We start from the raw sequence: 27,356 nt of genomic DNA, 5'->3' as shown, positions 1-27,356 counted from the left end.
AATAGTAAGGAGTACATGCACCAAGCATCGGAATGGCTTGGATGAATGGGAGGAGACGGGGATAGGAATGGGGTCATCCGAGAGGGGAAACTCAAAATCCACGGAGAGCAAGTGGGACTTTTGCTAGGCACTCCGAATCGTCTAACCTTCTCTCTTTTGTTCGTCTTCTTCCCCTTACTTTCCCTATCCATCCGCAACTGCTATCGTTTCTGCGATTCTTCTCTTCGGTATACATCCATCTCGAGCAACAAACCCACTTTTCCAGATGTCCCCGGATTCCCTCATCCTCCCCCCGCAATCGCCGATCAGTCGTTCCACTGTGGATAAGACGTCTGGCAGGTGGAGAATCAAACTTATGGTGGAGTTCCCCTCAGCATTGTCCAACGAAATCCGATTCTGGTGCAGCTACGCCGCCTATCTCATCCCGCTCTCTCATCGACAGTTACACTTTCCCGATACAGTCCCCACTAGGTCCAGAAGTCCCAAAATGCGAGCAGCTCTCCTTCCTGCACCTTCATTGGCTTGAGACCACATGTTCTCGTCCCCTGCAAAGTTGGGAGAGTCGTGCTAAAGATGCCAAAGACAATCCGTCCGTCGTGCCGCATAAAAGGCCCCTCGAACCCCAGCTGTTGGCCTCAATCCATACTTCTATCCTTCCTTCGCTATTTCAGTTCGTATCAAATCATCTCTTCTTCTTATCGAACCTATCACAATGATCGCCCCAACTGAGCCAGTTCAGTCCTCCAATTCGGCCACCCCTATCACCCAATTTCATCCTGACATCACTCGGGAAGCTTTGGAAGAAAAGGTTGTCCTCATTGTGGGTACGTGGTTCCCGAAACGCGTCTAGTGATTCTCACATCGCCAATGCTAACGTGTGCCTGAAACAGGAGGTGCCAATGGCATCGGTGCAAGTCTCGTAGAGCTTTGCTGTGAGAACGACGCCTACGTAATCATTGGCGACATTGATTCCACCGCCGGTGCCCCCTTGAGCCGGAAGTGCCGTGACAAATGGCCTGTCTACTGGGACCCCTCTGGTCCCCCGAAGCCTCCGCGCTCCTCTTTCCAAGAGACTGATATCACGAACTACCAATCTGTGCTTGATCTCTTTGACTTCACATTCAAGACCTACAAGCGCATTGATCATGTCGTTGTTACTGCTGGCAGTATGGAACCAAAGGAGAACTGGTTTGACCATGCCCTAAGCCTCCAGGCTGTGCGCGAGGTAAGCTACCTCACAACTTACCTATTGAGGGATCCTGCTAACAATAAAAAGCCCCCATCCACCAGAGACCTTGACGTCAATCTCACTGGGACCCTCTACGTCGTTCGTCTCGCTGGTGCCTACCTCCGCCATAACCGTGGCCCTGGAGTAGACCGCTCCATTACATTATTCTCTTGCGCCGCAGGCTTCAAGGAAACCCCCGGTGTGTCTGTTTACCAAGCAGCCAAGCACGGTGTGCAAGGCCTAATGCGCTCCCTACGCCCCTACTTCATCTCCCCTTACAAGCACAACCTCCGCATCAACACCATCTGCCCCTGGATGACCCAGACTCACCCGGCTGTAACAAAGAAGCTCTGCGACCGGTGGGAGGAGGAGGGTCTTCCTATCAGCTCTCCTCTCCAGGTGGCTCAGGTGGCTGCTGGCGTGCTCGTGGACGACTCACTCAACGGTACCTCGATGTACGTCGAGGGTGGCCGCGCCTGGGAGATTGAGGCGAACCTTGATCGTCTCGAGCCACAATGGCTGGGGGAGGTTCCCGCGAAGACGCTGGCTCAGGGACAGAAGGTGTTGAAGGATGCCTGGGCTGCATGAGAAATGGCCACCACACGACTACTAAAAATAGCACTCTTTCCTTTGATACCCATAGCGTTGGCCAGACTGGACACAGCACACAGTTTCATTGAGATGTGATGAAATTACTATGACATATATAATGAAATTACTATGACATATATAATGAAGAAGATATGAATGAATCAATGACAAAGAAACTACCCTGTATCTAATTTTATCGCGATTACTACTTGCTAGGATGTCATGTTTCAGTGTATGCATGCGCTTTGTTACTTCCGGTATAGCCCGAGTTGGGCTGCACGTGATACTAGTCAACACACCCATTCCGTATTTTTCCGAAACAGCATACTACCTCATCTTGCCGGTTTGTTGTTTTCATAGAATATTGCGTTCCTGCAGGAGTAAAGGCATATCGCAAGGCCAGTAGTATTAGATGGCTTCTATCACTTACTCCACCGCCCTTTTAAACAAAATCTCCGACGCTTAGGTTCCACTGAAAGAAGATAAACACAACACTAAAGGACCAACCCTTCAACGCTACCAGTAAATCCTAGGGTATACTACGAAGTTACCAATTCAGAGCAACAATGTCTTTTACTATGTAACCAAAGTAAACATTTTTTCCCCATCTACACGTACCATTCATAATAGTACGAAATCGTGCGATTCAGCTTTCCTTCATCGAAATCCTTCGCCTATTGCACAGTCAGCAAGCAAAAACAGTAAACAACGAAACCACAAAACCTCACCAACGCATCAACAAAATAATCCATCATCTCATTCTCCTTATCGAACCATTTCTGTTGTCTTGGCGAGAGATCAACGAACTCTGTGAATGTCTGTGCAGAGTCAAAGTCGATCCAGAGTACCCTTTCCTCCTCCTCTGCTACGGAAACCATCATATTACGTGGCTTTGGATCAGCATGAAGAACCCCCGCTGCGTGAATATCGTCGAGAATCTCACGGAGTATAGCCAGGCGTTGTGGTGAGTAGTTGGATAGGTCAATTTGCTGCAGGTGTGGAATATACTCAATTAGGACAGCATTGGGCGGTAGTTTGTCGTTAAGGAACATGTGGAGATCTGGCCAATCAGCCGGTTGGATTTTTCTGATCGTCCCGTAGAAGTTTGGGATAACGCCTCTCTGGCATAAGCCTTTGGATTCTAGTCGGTGGTAGGCGGTGGATTCGGAGATGAAGAGGTTGACTATGCGGTCGGGAGGGTCAGATTCGTTTGGTTCTCGATCATGGTACTTTGATATTAAGTGAGAAGGCAGTATATTAACTGGGGGTGCTGGCTTACCACTTTCATAACGCATAGCTTTTCACGGAAGCGCACTTTGAACACTACGGAGTATTTGCTTTCCTTTAGCGTTTCGAGGAATTCAACTTCCGATGGGTTAACGTCTAACTCCTTGGACATGAGAGCCATGTGAAATTAGCAGGTGAAAGATGAGGATTGAATATGATATGTGTATGTCTGCTAGGTTATTGAAGTAGTTGGGCAAGACTACTCATCCCTTGCGGAAGTTCGATGCCATGTTTAGTGCCCGAGGCATGAATGCCAGCTGCCAACTGAAGACTCTGCCCTATCCGGTTGTGCTATAAAGACATGTCACTTCGCTGGTAATAACGACAGCGTACTATATCAATCTCTATTCTCATAGTAGCAATCCAGACAGCAATGAGCTGATCGCACGCAGTATCAGAATGGAAGCTCTACCACCAGCTGTCATGCCCACTCTCTGATTCCTTGCAGGGCTTTACATATTGTCGGCTATAGTGAACTATAAGAGCCACGTGAGCTTACGAACCGGTTTAGCCCTATAGAACCAAAAACAGAGCATCAGCAAGGCACCTTTATCATGAATGCTCTTGAAAAGTAGAGAAAGTTTATTTTGGTCAGATCAGACCATATGGAGAGGTCAGACTTCTGATTACCCAGAACGTGTGGTATCCTTGATTAATTTACAGCAGATATTAGCCGAAGGAAATTAGAAATCCTGCGGGAACTTTTAAATGAGATGTACTATTCATCGACAGACAGGATATAATCTATCATTCGGTTAGAGCGCTCATCCTATGAATCTTGTTCGTAGGGCGCGAAAAGCAACAAGGGAATACTGAGCCCAACGAAGCTCAGCTCATACCAAGACACTGACGCCTGATTCTGTCATCCGCTATGCGGAAGATAAAGATAACGCCTTACGTCCATAGCACGGTGGCGCAATAATGGAAAAGGTCTACGTACAGTAGCTTGGAAAGCTTCCTAAAGCCGCAAGCCCACGCACGTGGAGCTGGGGTAAGCTACCGTTGAGCTGTCAGGATGCGGCCCCAGCATCGGGCTGTTAGAAGTTTCGGTTAAATTCACATGTGCGCGATGCAGTGTCTCTGGAGTAATTTACGGTTGGTGGTGACTCCTAAGGCCTGTGTTGCGTTTGCGCTAGTCCGCAGGTGGCGGGATTCTATATCACCTACTAGGCCGGATAGGCTTCATCCTTGCCTAATGAGGCGCGTCTAGCCGGGTCTGGATGGTGCTCGGTTAGATACTGCTGTTCATTGAGTATTGTTGATTAATCGAGGACCGCGGATTGAGTTATGCTTTCAGGCAGACGTTAGAGAAGGAGCAATGGAACATCACCAACATCTATCTTGCAACTATCGACATTTGATGATGCAGAGGTAATGGCTTGCTGGAGAAGGAAACCCTGTGTACGAAGCCCAGGACTTACAGCAACAACGGTGGCGTTGTATCCAATCCAGCCAGCCGCGGCTTGCTTATCCACGGGGAATCAGCTACTACTGCAACCAATAAATGTGACCATCTGAATGTAGCTAGTGGCAACCACCAAGTCACGCGTAAATCAAAGCTTGGTCAATGTATCACAAGTGGCTTGGTTAGGTGGTAGTCCCAGAAGGTGAAATCATCACTGGGACTGAGATTGTTTTTTCTCTGCACGTAGCCGAGGGTTCGGCAGAAAAGCCTAGAAAACGGTAGGGGGCTTAATGGCTACTTGGCAGGGCTTGGTATATTCTTAGCATCGCTGCATTTTACCTACAGATCATTCAATGCTATAATCATTCGACCAACGTGAAGTCTTCATCTCTCCATGTTACAAAGTCAACTTCAAAGAACTGAATCAATCCTCTCACACGTGTCGCGTGGTTAATATCTTGCCCGGAACTAGCTGAAATCAAGCAAGGCCTCCTATGGTGAGGATTTCAGTGACACCAAAAGGGCTTGTAACCTGGCCGCCCCCTAGCTAAAGGCTTCACAACCAATCCCAACGCGCTGTGGCGTCAGATATTCCGCCAACCACCAGCCGAGGATGACAGGAATCGAGGTCCATGCGGGAATCTCAGGAGTCATCTGGGGCCCCGCATCTCCAATTGGCATTTCCCCCGCAAAGCTGGTCACCGCTGGGTAATGTTGGTGGTCCTTAACTACTAGCTTAGTACATTAGCCCTGCTTATCCCGGACCAATGGGGTAATTCTGTGGAGACAAGCAACCACATGTTCAACCACGTTAGTGACCTGGACTTGTCTCATTTTGAGTTCATTTAGCTCGTATTTTTTTGGTCGAGGGCCTGCATTTTCACTTGCGCCCTTGCTGGGTTGCTTATTCCTGGGCTGTGGTGGAAAGGGGGAAAACGCCGGGCGGCACTCACTTTCCAAGTGACACAGTTACATGGGGTAGAATAATCAAGTCAGGTCAATTTAAGACCTTCATCCCGCCCTCTTGGCCGATGCTTTTCTTCCTTCCCTTCTCTGAGACTTTCTTTCCCCACCTCTCGTAGCTCTTCCCCAAGTCACTCGGTGGTTGAGCCCTGATATCCGACAAGATGGCGGCTGAAAGCGTCGCCGACCAGCGGGATGAGAAGCCTCAGACCGAGAAGGTGGACATCCACCAGTCTGAGGTTCTGGATAACCCCGAGCTTATGCATGAAGCCTTTGATGGTGAGAATTATGAGCATCAAATGGGTGTCTGGGAGGCTGCAAAGCAGTACCCCTGGGCTTGTTTCTGGGCGTTCCTCATGTGCTTCACCATTGTAAGCTTTGTCTACATTCATTCACCAAACTAACTGCCATGTGCTGACATACTAATTCTCCTAGGTCATGGAATCCTTCGATATGTTCCTCAATACCAACTTCGTCGCTCTCGATCACTTCTCTAAGGTCTTCGGCGTCGAAACCTCACCCGGTGTCTGGGCCATCCCGACCAAATGGCAAAGTGCTCTATTCCAATCTGGCCAATGCGGTGCCTTCGTCGGTGTGTATCTGGCCGGACCGATCACTAACAGGATCGGATACCGCTGGACGACTATGCTGGGTCTTGTTCTCATGAATGCGACAATTTTCATCTCGTTCTTTGTACGTGGCCTGCTTACATGAACGTCACTTTCACCTCACCTAACACCTTTCTGTATAGGCGAACTCCCTCACCCTCCTCGTGGTCGGCCAAGCCCTAGAAGGTGTCCCATGGGGTTTCTTCATCGCCAACTCCCCGGCCTACGCCAGTGAAGTCGTCCCTCTGCCCCTTCGCGCTGCAGTCACGGCCACCCTGCAAATGAGTTGGTCCATTGGTTCCATCATCGTCGCGGGCGCCACCTACGGTTACAACTCTCTCACTACGGAGTGGGAATGGCGCGCACCACTTGCCTTGCAGTGGATCTTCCCGGTACAGTCCTCTCCTCCAATGCCATACGTCAACAACCACTAATGATCAATCATCTCTAGACCCCCCTCATGGTCCTCCTCTTCTTCGCTCCCGAGTCCCCCTGGTGGCTCATCCGCCGCGGCCGCAAAGAAGAGGCCCTGAAATCTATCAAACGCCTGGGCGCCAAAACCGAAGAACAAGCCCACCAATCCCTCGCCATGATTGAGCGTACCGTCAAGATCGAAGAGGAAACAGGCGGTAATCCCACGCTTCTCGATCTCTGGAAGGGTACCGATCGCAGACGAACAATCATCACCTGTCTCATCTATGCGTCGCAGAACTTTGCGGGTAACTTGATTGCGAACCAGGCCACTTATTTCTTCGAGCGTGAGTCCCTACCCCCATCCTTGACTTTCCCAGTGGTGTCTCTCTCTGACTTGTCTATATATGCAGAGGCCGGTATCTCCGCCGACAAATCCTTCCAACTGAACCTCATCACCACCTGTCTCCAATTCGTCGCCAACGCCGTCTCCTGGGTCCTGACCTCCTGGTTCCGCCGACGCACCGTCTTCCTCTACGGCACAGCCACGAACATCACCTTCCTCTTCATCCTCGGTATCATCGCCTCCGTACCACAGAACCACAAGACGAACTACGCGCAAGCCTGTCTCGGCGTGATCATCTCCGTGGTCTACGCCGGCGCACAAGGTCCCATCTCGTACACCATCATCTCCGAGACATCGTCGGTGCGACTCCGCGCGTTGAGTACAGCCGTTGGACGGTCCGCATACTACATAACTGAAATCCCGATGATTTATCTCTCGTCGCGGATGCTCAATACCACGGGATGGAACTTGGCCGGCAAGTGCGGGTATGTTTGGGGATGTACCGCGCTGGTGGTGTGGATTGGGGCGTACTTTGGATTGCCGGAGTTGAAGCATCGGTCGTATCGTGAGGCGGATATCCTCTTTAAGAGAAAGATATCGGCGAGGAAGTTCAAGACGACGGAGATTGGGGTCGATGAGAATGAGTAGGGGAGCTCTTTTGCGGTGGTGTGGGTGGGATGTGGTGTTGGGGAGAGGTTGTGGTTTCGAGATAATTTTATGCTCGGTAGTATGGTAGTGCAATATGGAGTTTATTGGTTTCACCTCGGTGTTTTGCTGGGTTTGTTAGTTGGATGGATGCCAATCGATGTGTAGATGAGTCCCGCGCTTCGCCATTGTACGCGCCGTCCCGGGCCTTGGCATTGCTTGTAGGGAGTGCTCAAGTTTAGTATGGAGTATCTCTTTATGGTACTGTGTCGTATAATTCTTGACGGAAGATCACATAGCATAGGGAGCTATGCTGTAAACGAGGGCAAGGATTATATCGCAATTGCTTTATCTGGGTATCTTAGCTAAAGAAGTAGGAAGCCAAAGATGGCGAAACGCCACCAATGGTCTGGAATGCAAAAAGAAAAATGCACGATTTATGCGTTGCCAAGCTGGTACCTCAATATCTAGGAACCCTTGGGGTGAATCCAACCATAAGCGACGGCGGAGCAAAATTGTCGTCGGCGTCAATGCTAGGCTCTGCGGCATGAAGAAGCTGCGTCTATTTGGATTCTCAGTCAATGACCAGCTTTCAGTATAATATTTGATGAACTCACATTAAATTTCATAAGTATCAATACGACAACTTTCTTCAATTCCAGCCAGGCCACCTGGGCTTCTGGATGGTCGCGCACGCAGCGGTTGAAGGATATCAATCCCTGCTCCATTCGGCTTCGCTGTTGTGCATCTGCCAAAAGCCATCGCTCAGGTTGAAATGAGTGAACATCATTCCCAAACGTCTCACTGTCGAAGTGTAGAACATGGGAGTTCCACATTAGGGTTGTGTTCTTGCAAACTGGGTAACCATCAACAATAACACCATCTACTGGTGCCTTGATCTCCTCTTCAAAGTTCACTGACAGTCGCATCGTCTCTTTCAGAACGGCATCAAGGTAGGACAACCTATTTAATTCTCTCCATCGGGGTATGTCTGACAGCGATCCAACACCAAATGCAGTGTCTATCTCAAACCTAAGTCTATCAAGAAACTCCTGGTGCCTTAGTAGAAAGTAGAATAACGACATGAATGTGCCAGCAACAATGTGCCCTCCACGGACGCCATTAGAATCTGGCCTCGTCCGGCTTCCGTCGCGCGACCGTTGTTGCATTGGCAAAGGGCCATTTGAGCTAACTGCATCGTCCCCTTCGACGGAAACAGTAGGCGCTACCACTGGCAATGTCGCACATGTTGCTAGTCGACGTCGCCTACTCCCATGGCGGAAGCTAGAATGCTGGTTCATTTTCTGCTCCAGTGGACGCGACGCTGTTTTGGTTATATCGACTGATGATGACACTCTGTCGGGATAAACACATCATCGTCTTCCATTTCCCACAGCCGCGATAACCCGAGTCGAGAAAATGAATCGGAGCAGGCCGGCAGTGAAGTCATGGGCTCAGAGATGCGCGACAGGTCTAAAAGGTCCCCAGGCACCCGTACGCGAGTGGATTCAGGCCAGAACTTTAAACCGGCAGTGCCTGAGTGTGAATAATGGCACCAAGTAATTACGTGATAAGAATTGGTACCCCTCAGGGGGGTCCGTTGTCGGTCGGGCCGAGGTGCGGCCACTCTGCTTCCAGCATTATTTGGCTTGCAACACAGCACAGTGTGGGGTCGTGCAATGTAACGGCAGATAAGTCGTCTGATCACAGCAAAGTCATCAGCACCTTCCATAAACTCGTAGGATTGGATGAAGATAGCCACCTATTGAGGGGTGGCATTTAGTTCTGCCTGCACATTAGCCTGCCTTAAGTTCATCTCACGCTTGAACGTGGTGAGGCCGATCGCGCGGGAATCGAGCAGTCTTCTGGCTTGGGCGCCAACTGCCTACCGTCACACCACAGGCACACTTATCGAGTGGAGTCCGAGCTACCATCACTGTTGTTGGATCGGTGTGTATCCCAGCCATTCTTTCTCTAAACCCGGCAAGATCCATTCCACGTGTCTGGTCCCTCTCATCCCCGCTATACTCCGTACTGTTGGACGTTGATCGGCATCTCCAGCCGTGGACAGCATCCGCAACAGCAAGCCCATAGTGCTTCGGACAGCACAGAACCCCTGCAATAGAGTGTGCGACATGGTGATTATGATCTATCAATAGCAGTGCGTTCTGCCATGGCTCAGAGAAAAGGACGAGGTGGGCTGCAGCAGCGAGCTGCAGAGCACCAACCCAACGCGAGACGGTCAATGGTCGCGTGCGTCAGCAATAATAAGCTAGGGTCCTAGACTAGTCAGCTAATATGCCTTTGTAGGTGTAACCGATGCCGCAACAGAAAGACCCGGTGTGCTGGCAACCCACCTTATCCATGTGCTGCATGCGCAGAGGTGGGCCATAAGTGTGTCTACTCGGAAGCTGAGAAGCGCGTCTCGATTCCCGAAAGGTGAGCCTGGAAGCCTGAGAGGAACGCAATGGATGCCTGAGCAGGTGACCAACATTCTTTCTTTAGCTACTTTCATCAACTTCGCGCCCAGGCACAGGCCAGCCGACGAGGTATGTATGCCATCAAATCCTTCTTGAAATAAGTATTTGTCAATTGGCTGAATCATCTATTCCTACAGATGAAGGTCGCCCAGTATCTCTCCCTAACCCCCCTGCCACCATCCAGAGCAGTCCCTACAACAATGTGGAGGTGCCTCTCGAGCGAGATGACTGGTGGTACAATGAAACAGGTCACGTCTTTTTGAATCGGTCAGGAGAGCATCGTGAGCTTGTCTTGAGGTCCCGGTACCTGCGTAGCTGAGCTGATCAATAAGCAGATTATGTTGGGGCATCTTCCACCACCCACTTGGCGAAACGCCTAAATCCCTCATCAACCAACCTAGCATTGGATATGCGGCCACTGTATGATGACCCTTTGTCTCTGCGTCGCTCGGCTCCTCGGGTTCTACCCCAACTGCCCCCATTCGAGTACGCTAAACGACTCTACTGGGTACAGTATGTCTATATTGGGACAATATTTTCCTTGATTCAACCCCATGATTTCGAAGAGCGGCTCCGTTTCGTTTATAGCCAACCCCCTGATGCCCTCAATCGAGAGTCGTGTCTAGTATACTGCCAGGTATTATTGGTCATAGCCTTCGGTCTGATGTATTCGGTGAACCAGTGGTCCGGAGATGACGGGCCTCCTGGATTCAAATATTTCAAACATGCGCTGCGCTTCTTACCCGACATCCACGAGGAAGGCTCTATATTCTTCGTGGAAGTTCTTTGCTACGTTGCGTATTATATGCAGAATCTCAATCGTCGAGACGCTGCATTTCTTTATGTAAGTTCGGTTCATGTGATAATTTCCACTGCTAATGCAAGTTATTCAGATCGGCCTTGCTCTTCGCATGGCTATTTCATTGGGTCTTCACCAGGAGGTCCTGGACCCAGAGGTTAGTGAAGAAGATCGGAATCGTCGCCGGCGGGCTTGGTGGTCGGTGTATAGTCTGGATCGGTAAGGCCCACGTCCCTCCCCCTATAGTACTTACTAATACCTGCTAGGCTTCTGTCCGTCAAATCTGGTAATCCGATTACGATCCACGATGAGGATATAGGGACAACATGGCCGCAGCCTACGGTAAGTAATAAGGATTCCATCACCAAGTTTCTCCTAACATTAAGTAGAGCGCAACCGAGGTGGTCCCTTGGCCATCGGTCGTCCTCACCTACTATACACAATTGTCTCGGATATTGGGTAGGATAGGGGAAGGTATGTGACCAACTCATCAATTCCCGCAAGCAGAGACTCCATTGACATGTTACGAAGAAATCTATCGCAAGAAGCCACGATCCGGCTCCAACTTGCTTGTGTCTGTACAGAGTATTACAGATGAGCTTTCGGACTGGCTGCGACGAATACCTGATCGTCTCCGTATCGACTTCTCCACTCTAAGTACTCACATCAATCGAGAGTCGGTCTCAATATTCTTACACTTTTATTCCTGTGTCAACATGACCGCACGGCCTTTAGTCTTCTATGTAATTCAACGCCGGCTCGATGCTGAAGATAAAGGTTCTGCGACCGTGGACTGGAAAGAAGGGCTATCGCAGAACACCGTGGCGGTGATTGAGAGCTGTGTGGCAGCAGCTCGAGCCACCACCCTTATAATGGATGCAGCAGCGAAGCACAATTTGGTTGGTACGTCACTCGTCATTCGTTTGGAACTATCTCGGGTCACTTCGCTAACACCAAGTTTAGCCACATATGGCTATCTAGACGGAGAGTACATCTTTTCCGCCGCACTTTTACTTGTGATGGTCAATGCCGCATTCCCCTACAACGCTGCTAATTCCCGAGCGATGGAAATATCGATTAATTTGCTTCGCAACATGGCTGACCGAGGCAATACCAACCTGGCTGCTCGTCACTCCCTGCTTCTTGAACTACGATCGTCTATTGGTCAGAAGAGCTCCAAGCAAGGAGACACTGCGGGAGTGCCCGTTACTCCCAGTAGCACACAGCAGCCAACACCATCACAGAATGCAGTCGATCACCCGACGGGGGAGGTCACTTGGACCCCACAACAAGACATCCCGTCGATGCAGGAAATCTCGTTTAACTTTGATGTGAACGACGATCCTGGGCTGTGGGAGGAGGTCCTGGGCCAGATTGACATTGATATGGATACTGATTGGATTGAGAATACTTTGAAGAAATGAAATACCCTCTAGTATATTTAACATTGAGCATATTGTACGATTTATTTAATGATTCATTGGACCATTCTCATCGCTTGGATCCTGTGTTTGTACTTACTAGTAGTAGTTGAGTCAATGTGGTGGTTCATCTGGCATGAAACTGCTGTGTTGAGTGAATATATATCCTGTCATTACGCAGCTCAAATACCACCACAACTAGGACTACTATGGAGGTTATGGAGAATGACCACATTCATGTTGGATACAAGCGGTAACTAGTCTTTTCCTTAGAATGATCTCGCTGACACATTATAAGTATGACACTAAATTTAATTCCCACTATATTCCATCTCCAAGAGCCATGATCATTCATAAGACCTCTTTCTTATCTGGGATGTTATCAGCATCCGTTATCGCATTCGGCCTGATCGGTCCGGCTGCCCCGATCCGGGGGTGCATCGGGCCGACACGTGACCTACAACCAATGAACGATTGCGGACATAGAGGGAGGTCCGGTGACGACAGCGGAATGGCTTATCGCATCCCCCAGTTATTTTAACCTGGGGAATGCCCCTCCATCCATCTTGTAGTTGAAAACAGCCATTGATACCCTTTCCCCTTTCCTCCTTGTTCTCCTCACTCCTCCCTCTCTCCTCTTCATCCTTCTTCGCCCTAACCTTCATCATGCCCGGGTCAGACAAGATCACCATCTCCATCGATCGCGGTGGTACCTTCACTGACGTCCACGCCGTGGTCCCGGGTCGCCCCGACATCATCCTCAAACTACTTTCCGTCGACCCCGGTCACTACCAGGATGCTCCGACGGAGGGAATCCGCCAGATTCTTGAGCTCGTCACTGGCGAGTCACACCCGCGAGGCCAGCCGTTGAAACTTGATCGCATTGGGAGCTTGCGCATGGGAACCACAGTCGCTACAAATGCTCTGCTGGAGCGTAAGGGAGCGCGGTCCGTGCTCCTCACCACCAAAGGCTTCCGTGATCTACTGAAGATTGGCGACCAATCACGACCAAACATCTTCGATCTCTCAATGGCTAGACCCGGAGTTTTGCCCGAGCAAGTGGTTGAAATTAACGAGCGTGTCGTACCATGCCACCCCCTCGCCGACAAGGACTGCTTTCAGAATGCTCGCATAGTGGAGGGAACAACAGGTGAAAAGTTCCGGGTGGTACAAGAACTAGACATTGAGGAGGTACGCCCGGTATTACAACAATTGAAGGAGAAGGGTTACCAGTCCCTTTCGGTTGCTCTCGTCCACTCGTTCGCCTATCCTGAGCACGAGCGCCTTATCGGGGAGCTGGCTGAAAGCATGGGCTTCTCGGTCACCTTGTCATCCAAACTCCAGCCCATGATCAAGGTGGTTCCCCGAGGCATGTCTGCGGCCGCAGATGCTTATCTGACACCTGTCATCAAAACCTACATTGACTCAATTTCGGCTAGCTTCGAGGGCGGGCTCGAGAAGCAGCACGAATGCCGATTTGAGTTTATGCAGTCTGACGGTGGGCTGGTCGACTTTCGCAGATTCAGCGGGCTGAAAGCGATCCTGTCGGGTCCTGCTGCCGGTGTGGTTGGTTTTGCTGCGACGAGCTGGGATCCTCAGGAGAAGACGCCAGTGATCGGGTTCGATATGGGAGGCACATCAACCGATGTGTCACGGTTTGACGGTCACCTCGAGCACGTCTTCGGATCCAAGGTGGCCGGTGTTCTCATTCAGTCTCCTCAGCTCGACATCAACACTGTTGCTGCCGGCGGTGGTTCTATTTTGTCGTGGCGCAACGGTCTCTTCTACGTCGGTCCTGAATCGGCGTCAGCTCATCCGGGCCCTGCCTGCTACCGCAAAGGCGGTCCTCTGACCGTTACCGATGCCAACCTGTTCCTCGGCCGACTGCTTCCGGAATACTTCCCTCACATCTTTGGACCTAATGAAGACCAGCCTCTTGACATTGAAATTACGACTAAGCTTTTCAACGAGCTGACGCAAAAGATCAATACCGAGAGAAAAGAAAAGGGCCAATCCGAGTTCACAGCGGAGGAGGTGGCACTAGGCTTCTTGAAGGTTGCGGATGAGTCGATGGCTCGCCCCATTCGCAACCTGACGGAAGCTCGCGGTTTCGAAACTGCATCCCACCACCTGGCATGCTTTGGCGGTGCTGGTGGTCAGCACGCGTGTACCGTTGCGGCGTCCTTGGGAATCTCCCGCGTTATCATTCACAAGTTCTCATCTGTCCTTTCGGCGTATGGCTTGGCGCTGGCTGAGGTGGTTAAGGAATCGCAAGAGCCGGTCTCTACGGAGTACTCGACCTCCCAGTCCACACTTGACAAGCGCTTCGGAGACATGATCAAGGCGTCTACTGAAGACATGCAGGAGCAAGGCTTTTCGGCCGACCAAGTTCGCCACGATTTGTATCTTAACCTGCGCTACGAGGGTTCAGATACCAGCCTGATGATCCTGAAGCCTGAGGATGACTCCGATTTCCTCGAGCAGTTTCGTGCCAGACACCGCCGAGAATTCGGATTCAACTCTGACAGATCGGTTCTAGTTGACGATATTCGTGTTCGCACAATTGCCTCTTCAAAGGTTCGGACGGAGAAGAGCCCCCTCGTACAGCTGAGGGAGGCTACCTTGAAGGATGTCAGTGGAGGTCCGGACAACACCTCGAAAGCATACTTTGACGGATACTCTGAGCGGATCGATACTCCTGTGTATCTATTGAACAAGCTCGAGAAGAATACTCGGGTGCATGGCCCTGCCGTCATCATTGACGAAACACAAACCGTCGTGGTGGCCCCGAATGCCGTCGCTAGTATTCTGGAAACTTGCATAGTCATCGACCTCGAGGAGCTCCCTCATGTCAATGGTGTTGAGGGTGGATCCTCAGGTATTGACCCGATCCGGCTTAGTATTTTCGGCCATCGGTTCATGTCAATCGCCGAACAGATGGGGCGCACGCTCCAGAAAACATCCGTATCTACAAACATCAAGGAGCGTCTTGACTTCTCTTGTGCTCTCTTCTCCCCCGATGGAGGTCTTGTTGCCAACGCGCCGCATGTTCCGGTGCATCTTGGCTCCATGCAATTTGCGGTCCGCTACCAGCACCAGAAGTGGCTCGGTGATCTGCGTGACGGTGATGTATTAGTGGCAAACCACCCTAGCAGTGGTGGTACACACTTGCCTGATATCACTGTAAGTCTACCATCCGCTCTCCAATCGACTATACAGCTAACAGCGATAGGTCATTACACCCGTGTTCGACCGACCGGGTGGCACCGAGATCATGTTCTACGTGGCTTCCCGTGGCCACCACGCAGACATTGGTGGCATCCTCCCAGGCTCAATGCCACCAAAGTCTACTGAACTCTGGCAGGAGGGTGCTGCAATTGAGGGAGACAAGATTGTCAGCAATGGCGTCTTTGACGAGGAGCGTATGATGGAGCTCTTGGTCCACAAGCCGGCTCAGTACCCAGGCTGCTCCGGAGCTAGATGCGTCAGTGATAACCTGTCTGACCTGAAAGCACAAATTGCAGCCAACACCCGTGGTATCTCACTGATCCAAGCCTTGTTCGCCGAATACGGCGTTGAGACGGTGCAGAAGTACATGTATGCCATCCAAGCCACAGCTGAGACAGCCGTCCGCAACCTTCTCAAGGATCTGCACAAGAAATTCGGCGGTCAACCGTTGGAGGCAGTCGACTACATGGATGACGGCACACCCATCAAGCTCAAGGTCACTATCAACGGCGAGGATGGTTCCGCTCTATTCGACTTTGACGGTACTGGCCCCGAGGTATACGGCGGGTGGAACGCACCCATCGCCATCACCCACTCGGCCATCATCTACTGCCTGCGCTGCATGATCAACGCAGACATGCCACTGAACCAAGGATGCTTGGCGCCTATTGACATCCAAGTCCCCTCCCCTAGCATCCTGTCCCCCACCAAGTCTGCCGCTGTGGTTGGCGGAAATGTTGTAACTTCTCAACGCATTACCGACGTTGTGCTCAAAGCCTTCCGCGCCTGTGCCGCTTCCCAAGGATGCTGTAACAACCTGACCTTTGGCACCAACTCCAAGCGCGACCCCGAAACTGGCGAGACTATCCCTGGCTTCGGCTACTACGAGACCATCGCCGGAGGCAGCGGTGCCGGTCCCACTTGGAGCGGAGAGTCCGGTATCCACGTACACATGACCAACACGCGTATCACCGACCCGGAGATTCTAGAGAAGCGCTACCCAACACTGCTCCGACAGTTCACCCTTCGGGAGGGATCCGGCGGCAAGGGAAAGAACCCTGGTGGTGACGGTGTGGTTCGCGATATCGAGTTCCTGTCGCCCATGGAAGTGTCTATTCTTTCTGAGAGGCGTGTATACCGCCCATACGGACTCGAGGGCGGCGAGGATGCACAGCCTGGAATGAACCTTTGGGTCACAAAAGATGTGGATACGGGCGTGGAGCGCGTGGTCAATATCGGAGGAAAGAACACTGTGTCTATGAAGACGCACGATCGCATTGTAATCAATACTGCTGGTGGAGGTGGATGGGGAGCTGTATCTGCATGAGGGGGTTGATGTTTTATGATGTTTATATGAGCATGTATGGGTATTAGCTTATGGAATTGTATGATTGTGATACTATCATTGAAGAATAGGAATGTTTCGAATACTCTTCCAAGGTTTATATACCTATTACCTATTGATCAGAGTTAATTATGGTTAGATTTTGGGGACTTTTATCTGGTACGAGGAAGGAAAAGGGGGGTACCATTGCTGCGGTCGAGGAATGATAAGAGATATAGAATTGTCAGTGGTGGGAGGAGACGATAGTCTAATTTGTGAAGTAGGGCTTTCTCGTTGAAGTTAGTGACGCTGCTTGTACGGGGGGAGGCAGTCTTTTCGTCAGTCTCTATGGTCTTTTAAAGTGCGGATGCCATGCTGCTTCAGTCATAGCAAGAGTACAGTTTCTGGTAGTAACTTGGAACATTGCAGACAGTATTAAGTAATTGATATTGCATGACGAGACAGGACTATACAAATATCTACTGGAATTGCACTCCACGTGGGACAGACATCATAGCGGCCGCGATGAAAGGCATTGTCAGGGTCCAGAAAAGGTAATCCTTGCCCACTAAGGCATATTTGCATCCACGAGCCGATGGTGCTCCTGCTCTCGCATGATCTCGTTGGGAGTTGGAACAAGACTGATATGACGCCAATGTGACAAAGTCATGTACTATGTGGAAAGGCAGGGCTTCGTATTTTTCAGGAATGAGACTTGATTGGTTAAGGAATTTAGTAAGTCATGAACTCTGTAGGGTACAGTTCCAATAGAAGGGAAAAAAGAAGTAAAGAAAGAAAAGAAAGAAGAAGAGGAAGAAGAAAAGGAAGAAAGAGAAGAGAAAATATCTCCATGAAGGCTTAAGATGAGATGTCTGCTACTATAAAATATAACCAAGGGACGACTACTTCGAGGGTGATACAGAATTCGTGTTTGTAGAAGTAATAAGTGCTTTGCGCGCACATGTCGGCTTCATGATTAGCTATAGTAGCAACTAAAGTGGCACTCCTCTAACATCGACCGACACTTGACTTGGAGCGCTACCTGCCGAAGTCCTGTCCGAATCATAATCCGCCTCGTCGTTTGCAGCAGAAACATCTCTTGTATCATGAGAGGGCGACGGGTGAGGTCTACCACTATCTAATATGTCTGATACCACGACCTGAGCTGGATAAACAACCACCTCTTCGTCTCCTTTGCCATCGTCATCGCCCTTTCTCACTACCAAAGGGAAAAGGACTAAGTGAACAACAGCCTGTTCACTTTCTGCCTGTTCATTTGATGCATACACGTTACTCTCATCATGCATCAACGAGGCGTTGAAGAAGATCTGACTTGTCAAGTTGCCTTGGCTGTCATACTCTGGCTGAAGAGGGGGTAGCATAATGTATTCTGCCAATTGCGTACGCATTTCAACAGAGAGTTTCACAGCAAGGCGTAATACCTCGTCGAGCTCCTCGCGCAGTCGAGGCTTATAAGGACTCCTTTCCGATAGGATAGACATCAGTGTATCGATAATAGTAAGTGAAATAGCTTGAATATCACGCTCTTGCAGCTGTTGCAACTCGGTATCCTGGGATAAGAAATTCAACGTCGTGGCTCGCCAGCGATGGACTACTTCCTGTGTCAGAGTCTGCCCTAATATTTTCTCTAACCGCTTGATTTCTGAGCGTATTGACCGTTCCAAGCCGAATAGATACCGCGTAAATATGAATTCCCAGATCATAGTCGTCGTGACGGACAAGAAGATTTGTCGCCGGTGAATAGGGTCAGCAAGAAGCGCATCAACGTCGGATCCATTCAGTATGGCGTCGCGGAATCGATCACGATTATTTGCGGGATGCAGGTTATCGAGTGAGCGACATAGCACATTGATGAAGGGTTCCGAAAAATGGGAAACCCAGTTAGAACACAGCCCAAAAAGCGTGTCCAATGAATCTTGAAAATGGTTTATATTATAAAGGACAATACTGGTACTCAGTGATTCGCTGGCGGAATTGATATCCTGTGGGAGACTGGGTTGGCTAAGAACCATCGCAGAAAATGAAGAGAATCCATTAGCTACTGCTCCGGCTTTAATGGCAGCATCAGCCTTCAGAGCTCTGTGGAGCGGAGTTTCATCGAGATTAATAAATCGTGACGAATCGTGTGACAGGTACCTTTCCTCGGCCACTGATGATGACTGGAAGCCTGGAGGTGCAGACTCATCATTAGAATATGAACCGGATTCGGCTGGTGATGATGACGGAGGGTTATGCGATGCAGAATCTTGGTGTTCATCCTCTCCATCTGTGGAGGGTTCGCTGTCAGATGGGGCTGGCAGTGGCGGTCGAACGGCCGGAGAGTCATCATCAGAATCCGTAGGTACTGTGAGTGATAATGATGGAAGATGATGGGATCCAGAGACCCGGCCTACTTCTTCCACGTCCACAGATAGACCGCTATCAGGGCTAGCTGGCGATGGTGGCATTTGAAAGGGTGCCGTTACAGGATCTTCGTTCTCGATGCTAGCTAAAAACACACCCATCATATCCTGGCTAGTACCCGGATCCTCCGAAAGACAGTGAATTCGTTCTTCTGTCAATTGGTTGTTTTCCGTTGGCTCCTCGTCGTATTCCTTAATAGGCAGATAGTCCAGTGGGTCAAAAGGATCAATAGATCCTGATCCCACACTTCCAGTGTCTTCCGATCTTCGTGTATCTTCGGATCTTGCTGTATCAAAATAAGGATGATCTTCATAATAGCCTCCATATGAGTCCCAATTAGACTCAGAGTCTCCTGGCGCCCATGGTAAAGATTTGAGCGAAAATGAATGCAGGTGCTCGGCAACATGGTTCAAAACGGCCTCGACATCCAAGTCTGTCAGCCCACAGAGCGGACATGATCCAACTGTGACTGGTGTTTTCCGACGCCAGGCAGAGACCAACATCTGTATTTGGTGGGGCTTGATACCCGTTGAGTGCGTTTCATCTAAGTGTTTAGTGAATGCCGATTCTTCGTAAAACGTTGGTCGCTCGCTCGACTCATTGCAGGCGAGGCAAACCCAATGAGGAAAGCTGCCATGGTCTGTGGACATGTGCGACAGCCAAAGATCCTTTGTATGGTAATTTCTTTCAGGGAGAGGACAATCTTCGAGAATACATGTGTAGGGAAGAATATCCCTGGAGAGATGTTTTCTGGGTGGCCATATGATTAGCATTCATTCATCGTGATGCTCATGGAATCAATACATACTTCCACTGACTCCCTTTGCTTATGAAAGCTGGTAATGTCTGGCAACAGCACGGACATTGGAAGACATTTTGATCGGGTCTCAGTTGGGGAGGCTTGGGATACGTCACACGAGAGCTGATTGCAGATATGATAGTAGTCGCTGGTTGGGCACTATCTCGGGTCGAAAACGGGATTGGATCTTGTACTTCGGTTGCGGTCGTTGTACTATACACTGTGGGAAGTTTAGGCTCGTCCGTTGACCTTGCAGTGGCATTGAGAATGAGTGGCTGTGGCGTTTTTCGAAAAGTGGGTATCGACTTTGCTGGGGCGGGTTCCCTGTCGGACAGCTTGATTGCGTGACGCTGAGCATACAAGAATCGGTTTCTCCGCTTCAGGTTTGCCTCAATGAGTCGTTGCTGGATAACAGTCAAAGACCGCGGCTCAGACACTATAGTGCCATCTATGGACGAGACCAATAGCACTCCGTGCGAGGACGTCTCTGCCTGTAGAGTGCCAATATCTCTGGGTCTTGACGGTAACAGTAACAGCAGCTGCAGATGGTTTTTCAAAGCCTCAACCTGCGGATGGCCAGGGTCGTAAGAAGCATCGGCCTTCTGGATGCGTGCATTGATGCCAGCCTTGCGAATCGAAGTCGTGATTCGACTCAATTGGCCTATGATGGATTTTACATCCTGCATGGCTTGGTTTAACCCATCGCCGTGCCCGTCCGCTCCTAGTAAGAAGTCACTCACTCTCGATCCTTTCTGCTCAAAGGGATGTTTTGGCTATACCTGTCTCAACGCACCGCTCTACAAAGACTTGCAGCATCCCTAATAGATTTACCACGAAATCCCTTGCGTCCGGATTCGAGGTCAGACTAGCATCAAGGGATGCCTTTCCGACTTTTAAGGCCCCGGCTCCATTTGCCCACAGCTTCAAGTCGGCTAAACAGTTCTCTGCCCATTCTTGGAGAGCAGGAACAGCAGCCGAGCCTCGAAAGACCTGGTAACAGGCCAGGGTGGCCTCATAGATGGAAGACTGGTCTGCCATAACTTGGTGACTATGAAATGGGGGGTTTCGACCAACACCACTGATGGCTCTGCTTTCTCCATTCGGGCTTAGCTCGACACGTGCTGGCTAATTACCCCGCACCCGCTGACTGTTTCAACAAAACATCCTCGCTCTTATGTCGCACCAATACAGTTCTATCATGCCTCATGGACGAGGACGATGTATTGGACTTGGGCTGTGAGGTTCTGCCGTGGGTCAGCACGCAACTTATTCTTATAGGAAAACAGACGCGTGATAACGCTTACGGTACGTTGGGATGCGAGCTGTTTGTTTTATCTCAGCAGATCCCAGCTATCAGCCAGACAGCCCTTGTGCGACAAAGATTGTTGAAAATATTCGAGATTATCGATAAAGCGTGCTCAGTGGGTTTCTCTCATACGTGAAACCCTTACGTTGCGCACTAACCCACTATTCAGACGTCGCGGAATGTGGCAGATCGCTTTCGGGCTCTGGGCAGAATCGAAGATTATAAAAAGTCGACGAGCAATATTGGACAGACTGTAATCAGAGAGACCCAGGAAAGCCTGACGCATTTTGTCCGACATAGCCCAGAATACAATGCTCTCTTACGATTGATTTCCGACGGTTTCACGGTGGACGAGACGGAGCCGCTATATACGGAGGAATATCAGGACGATAGCGACATCGGATACTCGGGGTACCTGAACCAAATCCTCTACACTCAGTTACAGACCTACGCTGAATGTGGCTGCCCCACTGTTCACTTGGAATCGACTCGACTGCGACTGAGTACTGACAATCAAATCGGTGACGATGATGTTTCCTTTGAGCTCGCCTTCAAGGCCAAGCTTTTCCCACCTACGAGCACTTCATCATTCGTGCCGTGGAAGGCGTCGATTGTGAAAGTTTCAAGGTGAGACAAAAGGCTCGGTTGGCAGTAAACACAACTAACGGCCGAGACGGAGTTGCGCAGACAGACTAATGTCCAGAAGAACAAGAAGGTTGGGTTCGCATCCACATATGGTGATTTATTATCATCGAAACGCAATAGCTCGCTCTTATCCCGGAGATTGAGACGGCTAGAGCGGGGGGAATTCTGCAAGTTGATCGACAATTGCCTTGGCAAGCCTGTTCAGTTTTGTATTCAATCAAACGTGCTGCAAGTGATCGAATCACCTGATCCTAAGTCCTCCCGTGGCATTTTCCCCATCGAAGGACGTTCACTAGGGCAATGGCTTAAACAAATACCTCATCTTTCGAACAAGGGAAAGTCTCATCTAGCCTATACCATTGCCAAGTCCGTGTGGCAGTATTACAGTTCAGCGTGGATGATGGCACCCTGGACTCACGGGAGCATTCAACTGCTAACTGAGAAAACTGGCCTGGCAGATATTGGAAAGCCACATCCATATCTGACAGCAAACATGGCCCGAGCGGTGGTTACTTCTACGGACCGCTATAATGCCGATAACCTCATGCACCAATATCCATACATTCTAGCATTAGGGGTTCTTCTTATCGAAATTGCCATCAAGCAGCCCCTGACAAGTGAAGAATGCCCTCACCCCTTCAGCGAAACTGCGATTAACGACTACTATACGTGGGCGTGGACAACGGCGCACAGAAGCAATTTGAAGGACATGGTGCATCCTATGTACGAGGAGGCTGTTAATAACTGTCTCAACCCTGAGCTATTTGGTGGCGACTCCATACAACAGTACGGGTATACAGAGCAGATAACGGCCCGACAGAACGTTTTATACGATAAAGTTGTTTCCCCATTGAAGAGATTGTTTGAAGCCTTTCAAAATAACTTGGGTATCCCGGGCGCTCCTACCGCGAAAACGCTCAACACAGTCGCTCACCATGTTATTCCAGAGACTTCCAATGCCTCACAATTCCCCCATAAAGCAGATTTCACGGTCGCAATATTCTGTGCTTTGCCGCTAGAGGCTAATGCGGTCAGTGCCCTGTTTGATGAAAGATTTGAAGACATCGGCCTGTATAGGAATTCACCGGGAGACTCGAACACGTACACACTCGGTCGAATGGGTCGCCATAACACCGCATTGGTACATCTTCCGGGTATGGGAAAGAGTGTTGCGGCTCAAGCATCCTCTTCAATACGGTCAACCTATCCGAACATTAAGCTCGCCCTGGTGGTCGGAATCTGTGGCGGCGTCCCATATAAGAAGGGGAACAAAGAAATCCTTCTCGGAGATATAGTAGTCAGTGATGGGATTATCCAGCATGATTTCGGGCGAAGGATTCCTGGGGCATTTCTGCCTAAAGCATCGGTTGCCGATGGGCTGGGGCGGCCCATCGTCAATATAAGAGGTTTCCTTTCGAAGTTAAAGACAACCCTAGAACAACAGCATGTTTCGAACAAAATGACGGAATATATGGGAGCTATGAATGAAAAGCCTGGCAATAACACTGGTCGATATCCAGGAGTTGAACAAGACAAACTATACGAGCCAAGCTATCAGCATAAACACCGTGGCAGCACTACTTGCATCAGCTGCGCAGACTCGACCAATACTATGATATGCGGCGAGGTGTTTGATCTATCGTGTCATGAACTGAGATGCGGGGAAGAAAACCTTGTGAAACGGATGCGGCTCCAGGCTGCACTTACACAGGGGGATCCTCCTTCTCCGGCAATTCACCTAGGGCTCATTGCATCGGGCGATACTGTCATGAAATCTGGACAAGACAGAGACCTCATCTCTGAGCGTCATAATGTGATAGCGTTCGAAATGGAGGGTGCAGGGGTCTGGGAGAGTCTGCCTTGTCTAGTGGTGAAGGGTGTTTGTGACTATGCCGACAGCCATAAGAATAAAGTATGGCAACCGTATGCTGCAGCGACAGGAGCAGCCTGCATGAAAGCTTTACTCGATAGGTGGCCATTTTAATTGAGTCAGAGTATGTAGGTATAAATTACAAAACCTACATAAATGATTGCTAGACTCAGATCATAATAGCTTTCACTCTCTGATGTTCGGGATATACTAGTAACCGTATTGGGAACCAACGATCTAGCTGGGATAACTGGAGATTCTGATCAAGGAGGCTCCTATGCATTCTGCGGCAAAAGCAAGTATTGATGCAGACTAGTATTGATTTCCTGCGGCCGTTCGGGGCTTATCTGCGGGAATTAGTGCTAGCCAGCTATGCCGGGCTACCCACGGACCCCGGTGCAACTTGACTCCTCACTCTCTGCATCTTCGCTCATCTCACTTCCTCCCACATCCCATCTCTCATTGCCTTCAACCCAGATCCAAGCAGACTCCAAAGCAATGGTTCTCCGCCACGAAAGAAATCCACTCACTCCAGAATTCGACGCTCTCGTCGACAAATTGCTTGAAGAATGGCACATCCCAGGCCTGACCGTATCGGTTGTGCACGGTTCCAGCACCTACGCAAAGGTACCACCACCGTCCAAACTGCCATTGACCTAAGAACTATACTAACAGTGAACTGAGGCCTACGGTTACGCCTCCTTTCCCTCCACACCCATGACCACCAACTCTCTCTTCACGACCTGCAGCACAACCAAAGCCTTCACCGCCGCCGCAATGTCTTTAGCGATCGACGACAGCCAGTCCACTCCGCACCAAATCTCCTGGTCTACGCCCGTCTCTTCCATCATCCGTGACGACTTTGTTCTTTCTACTCCTTCTGCCACCACCAACACTACAATTGAAGACATCTTATCGCATCGCAGTGGGCTCCCAGGCCACTTCTTTTCCATCAACCTCGCTCATCCGAATGAGACTTTGCGCACCGAGGTCCGCAGGCTTCGATGGCTACCACTGGCCTTTCCGCCACGGACCACATTCAACTACAACAATCATATGTTCATGGCTGCCACATATTTGTTGGAACACATAAACGGGGAGAGCCTCGGAACGACACTGAAAAGAAGAATCTGGGACCCACTTGACATGAACGATACATACTTCTCCACTGCCGAAGTGCAAAAGCACCCGAACTTGTCAAAGAGACTAGTCAAGGGCTACACCTGGAATCCGGACACACACACCTATTACGAAGAGCAATATATCAACTATGCTCCAATCACCGGAACTGGTTCAATGGTTTCTAACGTGATGGATTACGCGAAGTGGCTGCGCGCTATGCTCTACCAGGCACCGCCTATCTCGAAAGAGGGGCACACAGCACTTCGTTTACCCAGGGCAGTCATTGCTGAGTCTGATTGGAAAAATATGCTCGCTCCGCCCGGTGCATACCATCTCTATACCATGGGGTGGTTCATAGACTACTACCACGGAGAACAATTATACTGGCACACAGGTAGCTGGGCTGGATTTGGAATAATGGTTGGATTTTTGCCTGCGAAGGGCTTCGCGTTTGCTATGATGGGGAATACACAGAACGCGAGGATTGCAGAGTTGGATTTGTTCTTGTACCTCATCGATCAGCTGCTGGGGAAGAGCGGAGCCGAAAGAGAGACCCATGTGAGGAAGCTAGGGGAGAAGCTTAAAGAGATGGAACGGATGTACAACGAGAGTGTCGAAAGTGTAATAGCACGGTTGTATCCGGACCTGAAAATGAGGTTACCACTTTCGTTGTCGCTGGGAGCATATACAGGGACATATGCGCATCCTGGATACGGGGTGATTAAGGTGTGTGAGAAGAGTGACAAGTTGGTTGTTGATTTGAGAGACCGTGTGGGGAGCTGTTGTATGCGGTTTGAGCATGTCAGTGGAGAATTCTTCGTCGTCAAGTCCTATAATCCTGAGGCCGAGGCTGTGGGACCAGACTATACGAAGGCCGAGTTTTATGTTGACGAGCAGGGAGTAGCGAAGAGCTTGGGGTTGGATTTGGAGTCCGTTTTGGGGGAGAAGATCTGGTTTGAAAGGATGGCGTGAGCTGTGATAATTTTAGCTCTATCGACGGTGCATGCCATTTTCCAGATACAGCATATCGGGCAACTAATAGAGTGGAACATCAGTGACCATCCAATTAGGACTTAAAATTTTCCCAAAGCAGTAAATGATAACGATAATATGTTCTTCAAAAATAATATTCCAAGCAAAGCTCTTCATACAGACACAACTCGTATATGCCAATCATGACAGCAAGAGGGACGACTCAAAGGCCAGTTAATACCCACTATTAATCACACCGATACACACTCACCATACATCCAACCCACTCCTATCCCACACATCCAGAACAAAGTCCACCTAGTACCCCCTCCACTTCCCAACATGCACCCCACCCCTCTTCGCCAACTCCCTGTCAAACTCACTCTCACCACCGGTGGCATTAACAATCCTATTCAACATCGTGCTCAAATCATCAAACGTGATATTCTCCTTCGCACGAGTCCACCCAAGATCCAACGGAAGACGTTCATTCTCTGCAAACCATCAGTCAGCACAGCACACCACCACTTCAACTCCAACAGAACTAAACCTACCAAAAAGATACTCCACCCTCGACCGATTCACCAAACCATTCTCCTTATCCCCAAGAACAATGATATACGCCGCCGTCTCCCCATAGCTAAACGACGCACCCAGCTCGGACATGGTATAGTTCGGATTCGTAGCCATAGAGGTATCCACACGTGCTTGGCGGGACAGAGCAGCCTGCATCACGTCGATGATGGGAGAGGTCCAGTATGAGCGGGTCTCGTCAAAGATAGTCTGGTTGAAGTCGTGGTTGTCGCCGAAGAAGGCATCCTGACGACTATCAAAGAATACATGGTGAGATGAGTGTAAATGGTGATATAAAGGGGGGGCGGAGAGATAAAAACCATACCTCAAACTAGCATCATGTTCGAGGATGTCATGACGACTCAGATCATTGAGGGAGAAAGTAGTAGCGTTTGGGGCTGGGTTGGTGGTGACTGCTTCCTGGTGGAGGTATGTGGCGAGTTCTGCGTCGATGCCGAGGGCGTTATAGAGGGCGTTGATGGTGTGTTGCTCAGTGATGTCCTTGCCGTTGTGGGGGAGATAACCGTGGTTGGCGAGGGTATTGAGCATTGGGCAGGGGGCGCGGACTATTATTTCATGTTAACGATGGCTTGAAGCATGGAAGAATCGTGGATTAGACAGGACTGCTTACCATCGTTTGGGCCTGGAGGGGACCAGGGTAGTGGGTGCGGTGCTCCTCCTTGTGATGGGAATGCATGGGTTTGGGCAAGGCCCGCGGCGAAGAAAAGTAGGGGGGTTGTCTTCATTATGGAGGTAGTGGTAGTAATAGCAGAGCTGATTCGATTCTAAATTCTGGAAGATTGTTTCCAGGATGTGGATTTGGAGGAATTTATATCTGGATGTAGGCCTAGGACCGAGCTGTTAGTAGATTACAAATGCAGGTATATTACTTGCCGTCGTCACCTTGAA

The 27,356-nt window shown here is 50.0% G+C and overlaps 10 protein-coding genes across 10 annotated transcripts; 6 read left to right on the top strand and 4 right to left on the bottom strand.

The window, feature by feature from the left end:
- Positions 1-712: 712 nt before the first annotated feature.
- AKAW2_51987A (putative 3-hydroxyacyl-CoA dehydrogenase) lies at positions 713-1,816 on the top strand (the record flags this gene model as incomplete). The annotated part of the gene is made up of 3 exons (XM_041691976.1): positions 713-824; positions 891-1,225; positions 1,277-1,816. 3 exons carry the CDS (start codon positions 713-715, stop codon positions 1,814-1,816), a joined length of 987 nt encoding a protein of 328 aa, XP_041545408.1.
- Positions 1,817-2,427: 611 nt separating this feature from the next.
- Positions 2,428-3,227, bottom strand: AKAW2_51986S (uncharacterized protein; the record flags this gene model as incomplete). The annotated part of the gene is made up of 3 exons (XM_041691975.1): positions 2,428-2,493; positions 2,548-3,048; positions 3,099-3,227. The coding sequence occupies 3 exons, from the start codon at positions 3,225-3,227 to the stop codon at positions 2,428-2,430; spliced, it is 696 nt and encodes a 231-aa protein (XP_041545407.1).
- A 2,411-nt stretch (positions 3,228-5,638) lies between these two features.
- On the top strand, positions 5,639-7,487 carry AKAW2_51985A (putative MFS maltose transporter; the record flags this gene model as incomplete). The annotated part of the gene is made up of 5 exons (XM_041691974.1): positions 5,639-5,845; positions 5,910-6,167; positions 6,226-6,474; positions 6,534-6,840; positions 6,907-7,487. 5 exons carry the CDS (start codon positions 5,639-5,641, stop codon positions 7,485-7,487), a joined length of 1,602 nt encoding a protein of 533 aa, XP_041545406.1.
- Positions 7,488-7,944: 457 nt separating this feature from the next.
- Positions 7,945-8,785, bottom strand: AKAW2_51984S (putative cytochrome P450 monooxygenase; the record flags this gene model as incomplete). The annotated part of the gene is made up of 2 exons (XM_041691973.1): positions 7,945-8,046; positions 8,102-8,785. 2 exons carry the CDS (start codon positions 8,783-8,785, stop codon positions 7,945-7,947), a joined length of 786 nt encoding a protein of 261 aa, XP_041545405.1.
- An 872-nt stretch (positions 8,786-9,657) lies between these two features.
- On the top strand, positions 9,658-12,187 carry PUT3 (transcription factor domain-containing protein; the record flags this gene model as incomplete). The annotated part of the gene is made up of 10 exons (XM_041691972.1): positions 9,658-9,737; positions 9,795-9,923; positions 9,990-10,033; positions 10,102-10,245; positions 10,300-10,808; positions 10,858-10,982; positions 11,030-11,105; positions 11,153-11,237; positions 11,295-11,666; positions 11,727-12,187. The coding sequence occupies 10 exons, from the start codon at positions 9,658-9,660 to the stop codon at positions 12,185-12,187; spliced, it is 2,025 nt and encodes a 674-aa protein (XP_041545404.1).
- Positions 12,188-12,850: 663 nt separating this feature from the next.
- On the top strand, positions 12,851-16,739 carry AKAW2_51982A (5-oxoprolinase; the record flags this gene model as incomplete). Its single annotated transcript, XM_041691971.1, has 2 exons — positions 12,851-15,367; positions 15,417-16,739. The coding sequence occupies 2 exons, from the start codon at positions 12,851-12,853 to the stop codon at positions 16,737-16,739; spliced, it is 3,840 nt and encodes a 1,279-aa protein (XP_041545403.1).
- Positions 16,740-17,728: 989 nt separating this feature from the next.
- AKAW2_51981S (uncharacterized protein) lies at positions 17,729-20,997 on the bottom strand (the record flags this gene model as incomplete). The annotated part of the gene is made up of 3 exons (XM_041691970.1): positions 17,729-19,910; positions 19,969-20,680; positions 20,739-20,997. The coding sequence occupies 3 exons, from the start codon at positions 20,995-20,997 to the stop codon at positions 17,729-17,731; spliced, it is 3,153 nt and encodes a 1,050-aa protein (XP_041545402.1).
- A 167-nt stretch (positions 20,998-21,164) lies between these two features.
- AKAW2_51980A (5'-methylthioadenosine/S-adenosylhomocysteine nucleosidase family protein) lies at positions 21,165-23,894 on the top strand (the record flags this gene model as incomplete). The annotated part of the gene is made up of 3 exons (XM_041691969.1): positions 21,165-21,380; positions 21,435-21,892; positions 21,953-23,894. 3 exons carry the CDS (start codon positions 21,165-21,167, stop codon positions 23,892-23,894), a joined length of 2,616 nt encoding a protein of 871 aa, XP_041545401.1.
- Positions 23,895-24,152: 258 nt separating this feature from the next.
- On the top strand, positions 24,153-25,874 carry AKAW2_51979A (uncharacterized protein; the record flags this gene model as incomplete). The annotated part of the gene is made up of 2 exons (XM_041691968.1): positions 24,153-24,407; positions 24,465-25,874. 2 exons carry the CDS (start codon positions 24,153-24,155, stop codon positions 25,872-25,874), a joined length of 1,665 nt encoding a protein of 554 aa, XP_041545400.1.
- Positions 25,875-26,192: 318 nt separating this feature from the next.
- On the bottom strand, positions 26,193-27,193 carry AKAW2_51978S (peroxidase family protein; the record flags this gene model as incomplete). Its single annotated transcript, XM_041691966.1, has 4 exons — positions 26,193-26,368; positions 26,429-26,700; positions 26,773-27,013; positions 27,079-27,193. 4 exons carry the CDS (start codon positions 27,191-27,193, stop codon positions 26,193-26,195), a joined length of 804 nt encoding a protein of 267 aa, XP_041545399.1.
- Positions 27,194-27,356: the final 163 nt, after the last annotated feature.

The sequence above is a fragment of the Aspergillus luchuensis genome, chromosome 5 (genome assembly GCF_016861625.1).
Source record: "Aspergillus luchuensis IFO 4308 DNA, chromosome 5, nearly complete sequence".
Classification (NCBI taxonomy): domain Eukaryota; kingdom Fungi; phylum Ascomycota; class Eurotiomycetes; order Eurotiales; family Aspergillaceae; genus Aspergillus; species Aspergillus luchuensis.
This window is presented reverse-complemented; position numbering and strand designations above follow the sequence as displayed.